At 39.8% G+C, this 10,345-nt stretch overlaps 1 protein-coding gene across 5 annotated transcripts in view; it reads right to left on the bottom strand.

The window, feature by feature from the left end:
• Window positions 1-8,706: 8,706 nt before the first annotated feature.
• LIN28B (lin-28 homolog B) overlaps window positions 8,707-10,345 on the bottom strand; it is a 91,696-nt gene continuing 90,057 nt past the window's right edge. For all 5 annotated transcript variants that reach the window (XM_083497718.1, XM_083497719.1, XM_083497722.1 and 2 more), the window contains one exon: window positions 8,707-9,566. In XM_083497718.1, coding sequence (XP_083353844.1) covers window positions 9,221-9,566 — 346 coding nt within the window. In that variant the 3' untranslated portion in view covers window positions 8,707-9,220. The remainder of the gene's footprint in view (window positions 9,567-10,345) is intronic.

Here is a 10,345-nt window from a genome sequence, read left to right as displayed (position 1 = left end):
TCACGATTTCAGCAAAGCATTGGCTAAAAGTCCCCCACAATATTTTGGTTTGCAAATCTGTTAAGTGAGGGGAAATGATAGTAATAGCAGGTGGATTCACAGCTGACTGGAACACAGTACTCAGAGTGCTCATCAAGGTTGTCCTCATCAACTGGAGGGAGATTTTCAGTGGGATGCCACCCGTGGCAGATACTTTTCAATATTTTAATCAATGACTAAGATAGGGATGGCTCACCTTCTTTTTTAAAGTCATGTTTGGGGGGATCTTGTGTTGCAAGCATTTTGGGATCACAGGATCACAGCACAGGACTTGGTCAGTAAGACAAAAAGTATGTTATTTAAAAACCAGACACTGGAGAGAATTTATCAAATTTGCAGAGAACACAAAACACAAATAGACAACCAGCATTTCAGAAGACAGTAATAGAATTCAAATTGACCTTGATAGACAGGAAAACTGGGCTGAGAACAAGAATATATATTTTTTTAGGAAAGAAAATTGCAAAGTCTTGCACTTATGTGCACGTACACACACACACACACACACACACACACACACACACACACACACACACACTATAAGATAAGGGATACCTGGCTTGGCAGCAGTATATGTGGCAGCAGTATATGTGGAAATGATATTGAGACTGCAGATGATCACAAGTCTAATCTGCAGGGTAATGAATGCAACTGCCCAAAAATGTTAATGCAGTTGTAGGCTACATTTCAAACATTATTTAAATTGTATACTCAATTTATTAAGCAATCATAATGTATGCATATGCTTAATAATAATAATAATGCCACCCATCTGACTGGGTTGCCCCAGTCACTCTGGGCAGCTCCCAACAAAAAGAGTAAAACATAATACAATATTGCAATACAGTATTGTGCTCACCTCCTCACCGTTGCTTCTTCTCCAAGCCTTTGGCAGCCAGAGACACCCAAGCAGCTCCCAGCTCGTACCAGCCTCACCACTAGCTTTTCCTCCCCACTGCAACCTCTGGAGTCCAGGAGAGGAAAAACTGGAACAAGACTTCTGGAACTTGTGTGGGTCCAAAAGCACTGTGCTGGGCCCCACACCTTGTTGGGGTATGTGCAGAGTGCCCATTCAACACGCCTGCAGAGTGTGCCGATGGAACAGAAAAACTTCAGACAGTTCTAGGTAAGGTCAGTCCCTTTACTGACAGTCTAGGGCAGTTTCACAGATTGTAGGTTACCTACAGCTGTAATATAGTGTCCTTCCACAGCAGCAGCATACAGTCTCCTTGCATTGTTCCAACACAGACTAGGCTAAGGGCAGGGGCCAAGTGCAAGCTTGCTTCAAACACAGGTGTAGTTATACTTGAGATTGTGCTGACTCACTCTCACATGCTTAACTAGCTGCAGGTGCAGGAAAAACATACCCAAAATGAACCAGCAGTGCCCATCTAACTTAACCCTTTCATGTCCCTTTCCCTCTGCATGCATAAACCTTTGTCCATTATGAGTGATCAGTTTTGGAATGGGACATGGGAAGCAAGACAGCATTCAAATCCCCACTGAGCCATGAACCGTCAGTCACTGCCCTTCAGCCTAACCTATCTCACAGGGTGGAGAGACAGAACCATGTGCACCACCTGGAGTTCCACAAAGGAAAAGATGGGACATAAATGTAATAAGAAAATAAGAAGCCACAGTGGTTCATCCAAGCACTCCCCCCCCCTTAACATCCCTTGGTTACTATTTCCTTACCATTCTCAAAACCAAAGCATTCAAGTAGTATTTCTAAAGTGTTAACAATCTCAAACTTGGTTTGTCTTTCCTCTAGTTAACTGAGCATTAAGGAGGATGAATTGACATCAAGAAAATGTTCAGAAAACACAGGGAATTTAAGCTAATGCAAATGCTTTTTTTATTAAAAAAAAGATAAACACTCTCTCTCTTTCCCATCCTTCATGCACGTCATAACAAAATTTCAGAAACCATTGGTAAATGCCAACGTTATATGTTTTATTTTTCATCATGTAATCTTTTTAAACCTCAGTCACAAATCGATGATTGATAGAAATAATAACAGTAGGCAATAGGCATTAAACAAAAATATATAAAATACAGGATATGTAGAAAGGCAATCAGTGCTTCAGTCCAATGAGACAGAGACAGTAAACATGTGAAAAATGGCCTTTAAAAAATCAACAACTCCCTGTCTTTTCTTTTAAAAGACTCAAACGATTCAAGTGATTTTTTTTTTAAAAAAATTATACCTTGTAAACAAAATATGAATCAAAATGGACCATAAGGTAATCTATATACTACAGAGGATAGTTTTAAAAGCACTAGATAAAAAGACAATATTCAAGACGCATAGATATCTGTGTTCACTTTGGTCTCTGGCTATGGGTTTACCATTAGCAACATACAGAGTCAAGCTACTCTGGTAATACTTGTGAAACCAGTTTGTTAGTTAAAAAGTAGTAAAATGCAAGAGGTAGTCAAAACCATCATCATGTTCTTCCTTAGTTAGTCTGCCCATTTTAGGTTAGCAACAATTGTAGCAAGTGTCCAAATACTTTCTAATATGCAGTTTATTGTAGTGGCTGTATCCTCAAAATGAACGTCAGAAAAGCCTAGTTGGAAACTAGTTTTATTGGAGGGGCACCAAGTGGATTAGGGCACCCTCAAAATGTTCATTTGTTAGGCCCTGATGCTACTGTATCTGCTCCTCCACACCCCAGGTTTGTGTCTGGGCTTGGCAGTTGGGGGGCGGCAGAGACAGATCCTACTACCTCCAGGTGGCTGAATTTGGCCAAGGGATTGCAAATTGTTTTCCCCAACAAATACTGCTTAACAGAGCCAGTGAACTACACACAGCTCCATGATCACAATAAAGAGTTTCCAGTGCCAACATCTTGTTACTAACCAGTCATGATGACAGAAGTAACACAACCAGGCTGTTCATATAAAACAGAAAAAAGACACATTTAACAAGTCTTTAAAAGCGAGCAAAGACAAAATAATCAAATCTCATTAAAGACATCTAGTAAAATTAAATTTAGTGCATCCGCACACACTTACACCTTTTCCCAAATTACTTTTATAACCATAACGCATGGGGAAGAAAAACACACACACATATATTTTTATGATAAACATTTCTTAGAGATAAATTAATTTAAATTAGCTTTAAGACTTAATGAGATCTTCCCATGTTCTTTATCATTTTTCTTACAAAGAAGGTCACAAGGTCTATAAACACTTTCATAGGTCTCCATCCACAAAACTACATACTAGAAGTAACTTTGGGATAGCACTAGCACAAATGAAAGAAAGTTTTAAAAAATTGAGTAGCCTTTATTTGGCAAAATGTCACATTTTTAGAGCCAATTTTAGTGCCCAAAGAGCACATAAGTAATCATCCTGTTGTCTTTTCCCTTCCAGAATGGTCTTTCCAAGAGATGCTATGCAAGTGTGCACATAGTATTTGGGGTCAATTCAGTGGCACAACCCCTGCTGACTTCAATATTGTGTCTGGAGAGGCTCTCCGGGTCTATCTATCACTTTATCAAAGATCAATTATGATATGTTTGTGGAGGGGAGGAGGGGCTCCATTCCTGGGGTCAGGGGAGACATGTGCTGGTTGGGAGCCCCACTTCATCTAATCTGACAAGCTTGTTGCTTGAAACATTGGCCCAGGGGTGCTGTTCAAAGTTCATGCTGTTTAACGAAGTGGAATTTCAACAGAAGCTCAGGATACCATCCAGAATGAGAGTACAATAGTTTCCTTAGCATGATACTCAAATGGAAAACTGACCATTTGAATTTTGCTGCTAGTGTGTACACACAAATATTTCAAGATGTTGACACCAATCTTAAGATCATTATTTTGGCCTGATTCAGATGCAACAGTCATGGTCCAAGAACAAGCCTTGCCCCTTCCCACCTCGAGACCAGTTTCAAAGAAGATATTAGCCCTGTTTGTCAGCGCATTTGGGAAGAATGCTCAAGAACATGAGAGGGAGAGCAGGTCATTGTCTGCTGGCCATGCTCCTGTGCTGCCATCCAGAGAGGTGAGGTCTGAAGAAGGAAGTGCACTCTAAATAGGCAAGCTTCACTTCAGGATCTAAAATCCAGATTGCACAGGGTTCTCAGTCAAAAGGGGAACCAACAGATGTAGAACCTACATATGGAAGCTACATACATACATAGAACCAGTGCTTTCTCCCCCTCAAAAATGTTTAGGGATGCTCTCATTTTCTTACTCATATTGAAATACTGTCCCTTAATGAGGCTAAACTTAAGATTCACAAAATGTTTAGGGGTATGCGTACCCCAGAAAATAAGGACTGCATAGAACCTACACAGGGTTGGCAGTGGCTACAACCAATGTTAGAAATTAGCCAGGGGCCAGGCATGTTTTGCGACTGGTGTGGGTCCAATTGTGACCACGTGGAGATCTCTGGATGCCAGGCTGGCAACTGGGGAAAGCAAACTATCATGATAATAAACTCCATTACAAAAACAGGGAGAAAGGCACCTAGACATTCCATTGTGGTGACTGTAACATAGGTTTAAGGTGCCAATTGGTGATTAGATTATATATCTGAGTTTCTAACACTGGCTACAACAGGAGCTGTGGCTACAGTCTTGCTCTTCCACTCTATGCAACCATAACTGCATGAAACAGAATGTTTGAATGGGGCTAATGTGGTTTCTTAAACCAGTCTCCTAGTTAAAGCATTGCTTATAAACAAAGATCTGATCCTGGTTTGATCTTTAAACTAGTTTCCTGGTTCAACAAATCATGGTATCTTCTTCAAAGCTGAGCATAAAAGTGGAAGAGGGAAGTAGGAGTACAGGGACAAGGCTCATTCTCAAGTCTGACAAAACATGGCCTATTTGTCTGAAATGGTTATGTTTAAAGCTGGTTATTCAGATCTGGACCAGGTACTGATTGCTTACTTGGGCTTGCCCATAGTCAAAATACTAAAAGCCAGGAGTGCATATTTTCAAGAGTTGCTTCAAAGCAACTAGAATTTTTGGTGTGGCACAGCTGGGTGGCAAATTACTTCACCAACTGAAGTGGGGCATGAGTGGAAATGTAATATTCCTTACATTTAAGAGTACGCCCAAGTGTGTGTGTGTGTGTGTGTGTGTGTGTATGCTGCTTATATTTATTTAAAGCAGATAATTTGAGTAATTGTTGGCCCAAACCAACAACAACATGTTTGTAATTTAATTGTAATCCAGGGATATTCAATTAATTGCCACATGCTGTTTCTTCCCCAGAAAATCGGTTACCTTCACATGTGGCGTTTGTGTGTGAAACAGCCCCCTTTTCCCTTTGAGGCAGAAAAGCAAATCTAAACTTTAAAGAGACTCTCACATCATTTCAAATGGACACATCATGTTTAAATTACATACATATTTGCCCTAACATTTTGCAGTGAAAGCTGTATTAATTGCAGAATAATTTCAAAAACAACAACTGGTATGTACCATAGGACCAACAGCCACCTTTAAGTCCTAAACAGCATAAAGGTGTTGCTTCTGTGGCAAGTATGAGGTAGTTGTTTGCTTGTAAACAGAATAAATTTGCTATCCCCTATGCAAACAATGTGGCTTGGAATTTCAGAAATGGTGAGGAGTTGCTCTGCTCACAATTCTGAAAGTCAGCTGCACTTGTGAATGCCAAGTCATAAACGTTCACTTAAAAACAGGAACACCACTGTACTTCTGTTTCAACGGGAAAGCATAATGCAAAAGGTTGATATTTTGAGTTATCAGAAACTCCTTTATATGTAAACAGAGGTAGCTACTATCATCAGCACATAACATGTATATATTATAAAATGTCTCTTTTTGGTTTGTTTTGAGCAAGCAAGCAAGTAAAAGCAAGTGATCTGTAAAACAAAAATAAAAGAAGATTAACATGGCATTTTCCCTGAGCAAGGTCCTTTGTCCTGAGAAGGCTATTTTGTAATAATGACCATCCTCCGATATATAAAAATAAAATGTAAACTTTTTAATAATAAGATAGGTTTGATAGGCTCTCAGCAATTCAGTCTGTGGCTGCTAGAATTTATTCATTTCATAATAATTTCTGGTCTGGAATTTTAAAGTACCGTATTTTTCGCTCTATAACACGCACCTGACCATAACACGCACATAGTTTTTAGAGGAGGAAAATCCGTAGGCATGCCACCCGTAGGCATTCCCTCCATAACACGCACAGACATTTCCCCTTACTTTTTAGGAGGAAAAAAGTGAGTGTTATGGTGCAAAAAATACGGTATATAAACAGAGGAATGGCCAGTTTTCAAATCCACCATTTCCATCTTACTATATGTAATGGTCAAGGAACTTTGGTTTACAATTTCAAAGTGACCTAAGTTTAGCATTGTTGCTGTTTAACCCAGTTATCATACCTGCTAAAAGGTTATGCAATGCCACTTTGATTTGTCTACATAACTTAAATAAGTTTACAATCCTTACATAACGCAAGGAAGTACTCCTCTATACATATAATCACATTCAGTATCGTCAAAAAAACAAACAAAAAGCTTTTCATCGTAGCACACCAATAACTTCAGTATAAACCATTGAGATTCCCGCCCCCCTCAAACACTGTCATGGAATTCAAGCAAAGGGACATAGGTTTTGTGCCTGTTACTGAGGTCGCTGAAACATATACATTTTCTGCGGTGAGGTGGGGGGCGGGGAGAGAGGTGGCGGCGGCAGCAGCAGCAGCAGGAGGAATAATTCAGGGTTTGGGTCCTCCAGCAAGCAACAAATGTCTTCTCTGCGTAACTCCGATGCAGCGAATGGAGTTACATCAGACTTGACTGGAGGCCTATCAAAACAAGTCATATTGCTGTCAGTGAAACAACAGATAAAACGGTGCTTGGAAGATTCTGGTCAAAGCATTTCACAGTGCAACGCTACACAGGTCTAATCACAAGGAAGTCCCACTGAGTTTGCATGGGCTTACTCTCAGGTAGGTGAGCAATGGGTTGAGGGGAAATGTTCCGGCAAGATTTTCACGGGAATTATTTTACACACAACCAAGGTTTCATTGGGTTGTTCCTACAGCAGCTGCCACTGTCTAGGAGGCAAATAACTTAAAAAGAAAAACAACAACAACATGCTTGCATCTTTCAGAATGGCAAAAAATGCAGCAAACACCTCAAAGAAAATGCTGGTAATGCACATGGGAGCTTTATGCATAATGATGTGTGACAATTTAGTAATGGGGCTTTATAGAAAGCACACTCCAGCTAGCTGCAAGCACTGGCTACAGATCCAAGGTCATTAACCGTGAGTAGTCTTAATGAATATTCCAGAGCCTATATGTCTATTAATATTAACGCAGGGGATTGGTTGCAAAGTATTTAAAAAAAAACACTTTATGTTCAATAGGATGAAGAAATATTCTAATGATCAACAGCTGAGTAGAAGAAACATATCTATGGTGGACACGGCATTATTTTGGGGTTAATGATCAAATAATAGGCAGTCAATTGATTGGTTGGCTTTCTAATCTCACTATAAATTGGAGTTTTCAACATCAAATCAGTTTGGCAACTTCAGAAACTGTTAATAATCTAGTGTGCATGAAGATTACAATTTTAGTATTATTAAATTTTGAATTTTTAAAAAGGCTGAATTGCTACGCCCAATTTCCATGGGAGTAGGCCCCACTGAACCCAATGCAACTTACTTCTAAGTAAACCTGCTTCAAAATTCCCATTGCACTGTAAATATTAAAGCTTGACATTTGTAACATTAAAAGGCCAAATGGTCTAAGTCCAGTCTCTCAAAATAGAATCAAGACGCAAACAGGAAATCTTACCTGTGTTCAATTTTCAAAAGATGTAAAAATCTATTCACTTATATAGCATGTAATCAGTAAAAACGGACTCAGAAGAAAATGCTAATTGCTACTGCTGCCTTCATAACGCCTCAAGATTTGCACAAAATAAAGATTCAAGGTGGTATCTCAATACAACTCTAAACAATCATATCAATGTATACATTCTGCCTCAAAGTCACCTCACCTGCATTTAAACCATATTAATTTAATACAATATTTGAGATACCAGCACAGAAAACTACACATTCATAGTCTTTGGGGGAGGGGAAAGAGAGGGGAATACCTTTATTCTTTAAACATTTGTAGCAATTCTGAGGGTTATTTAAACCAAGACATTACCCTTCCAAGGTGAGAAGTTTATAAAAAGCAACGCTATCCTGGATAATGGGAGCAAGAAATTATTATTTTTCAAAAGCCTTACCCTGAACCCTACATGGATGTCTTAATATCTTCAGTACCATGGCCATGGCAATGGCAATTTTAAGTAGCAAAAATTCTTTGGGCTTCCATGAAATAACAGTTGTGATCTCTTCCCCACCCTTTCTTTTTCTTCCATAATAGCAATGATACATTAAAGAAAAAAATCCAGGAATGCCTATTCAAAAATTACTCAGACTATTGCTTTCCAATGGGTATCCAAGGAAACAGAGTGTTGCATGTATACATTCAAGACATGCACAGAGTCAGAGATGGTTTATGAGGACAGAAATGAGCTGCAGGTTGCCTGCTTCTCCCACCCCCACCTCCCCTTCTGGCAAGGCTGCAATTCTAATGTTTGATTAACTGCAGGTTCAGCTGTGTGTCCTGTGGTTTAAACTTGTACTATTTATAATCTTTTGTTCTGCTTGTAAATGCAGTCGAAAAACATTTTAAATTACAAATAAAAATAAACAAATGGCGGTTAATCTTAACTATGGTTTACTGAAATTAGCAGCTCATAACCCTCAATCTGAATTTGTTTCATTTCAAACAAGCCAGTTAAGATTAACCCCAGTTTGGACAAAACATCAAGCTGCAAATAATCAAGAAGAAAACCAGAAGCTTCCCAGCTCCTTGCAGCTGTGCTGGACAGGGAGGGAGGTCGCAGGGAATTGTGGGAAGTGTGTGATCCTAAGGCTTGCTGCAGCTTATCCTCATCACAGTAAGTCATGGTTTCTTGTGACGTCTGAAGCAGCTGAATAATATAGAGGAAACTCAGTTCAAATGAAGTTTGCTTGGAGTGACTGGTCTGGTTGTTTTCAGAATGACCACAGTTTTCTCAGCAGAAGTGAAAAGTTGAAGTTGGTTGCATGATATGTGGAATTATTCTCCTTGTGCTTGAATGAGGTAGACGTCCCAAGAGGGTAAAGGAGATGAAAGACAAAAGCTCTAAGTCTTTTTCCTTTTTTGAACAGAAGGCCCCTTCCGGCTCTGTTCTTCGGGCGATGGAGATAATTTAGTCGATGCTCCAGCTTCTTGCGGTGACCTGCCTGAGCGTTCTAAGACATCTGCTCTTCCCTCCTGAGAATAGGATGGAGATGTGTAGCCATAAGCCCCTGAGGGCTGGGGATCTGCTTCGTATCTTCCCTGATAACTAGTGGGCTGCTGCAGAACAGTTTTATGTGGGCAGTTCGCCACCATGTGCATGATACTCTGACAGTAATGGCACTTCTTTGGCTGTGGAGGTAGTGTACATTCCTTAGCATGATGATCGAGGCCACCACAATTGTAGCATCTGCAAAAGATAAATATTTTCTTAAACTATAAGAGGCTTAACAGGTGCATTTTTTTGCTCTATGCATCAAAAAATGGGGGATTTCTTCATTATTCAAAGGTGGCCTCAAATAAAAAAAAGGATTTATGGGTCATTGTACATGCTTGTGCAATTTGGGACTAGAACGAGAATGACCAGCGCAGGGCCTGTGCTTCATGCCACCAAAGAGATTTTGACAACTCTCATACATCTGTGCTTCTTCTAACTACTCATAATCTGGTAAGAAGTGTGCCACTTTCCTGCTCCTTTCCAATACAAACAAAGTGTATTGGACCTGCACAGCTAGGCAGATGTCCATTACAGTTGCAGGTGAACAGCCAGGCATTTACATATCCAGAGACTGTCTGCTGAGTGTGTTTGAGGCTGACATATGTGAGCATACATTTGGTGCATGTTTGCTTGTATATTTACACAAGAATGTATGAATAGCCCTACTGGATCAAACCAAAGTCCCATCTATTCCAGCATCCTTTCCTCACAGTGGCCTATGCGAGGACTGAAAGCAGGACATGAACAGGACCAGCAACTGGTATTCAAAGACATGCCATCTCCAATCTACCAGAGCAATGTCTGTCATTGGAGATTTGCCAATTCTCTTAGTGTTTACCTTAGTCCACCAGAAACAAGGCACTGACACAATGAATTAAATGAAGAACTGGCAGTAACTAACTCTTTACGAAGTCCCAATTCAAAAATACTGTCAAGAAAACCACTTCACGGTCTACAAATAATATAAAATT

The sequence above is a fragment of the Podarcis liolepis genome (genome assembly GCF_965112155.1).
Source record: "Podarcis liolepis genome assembly, chromosome: 3".
Taxonomy (NCBI): Eukaryota; Metazoa; Chordata; class Lepidosauria; order Squamata; family Lacertidae; genus Podarcis; species Podarcis liolepis.
This window is presented reverse-complemented; position numbering and strand designations above follow the sequence as displayed.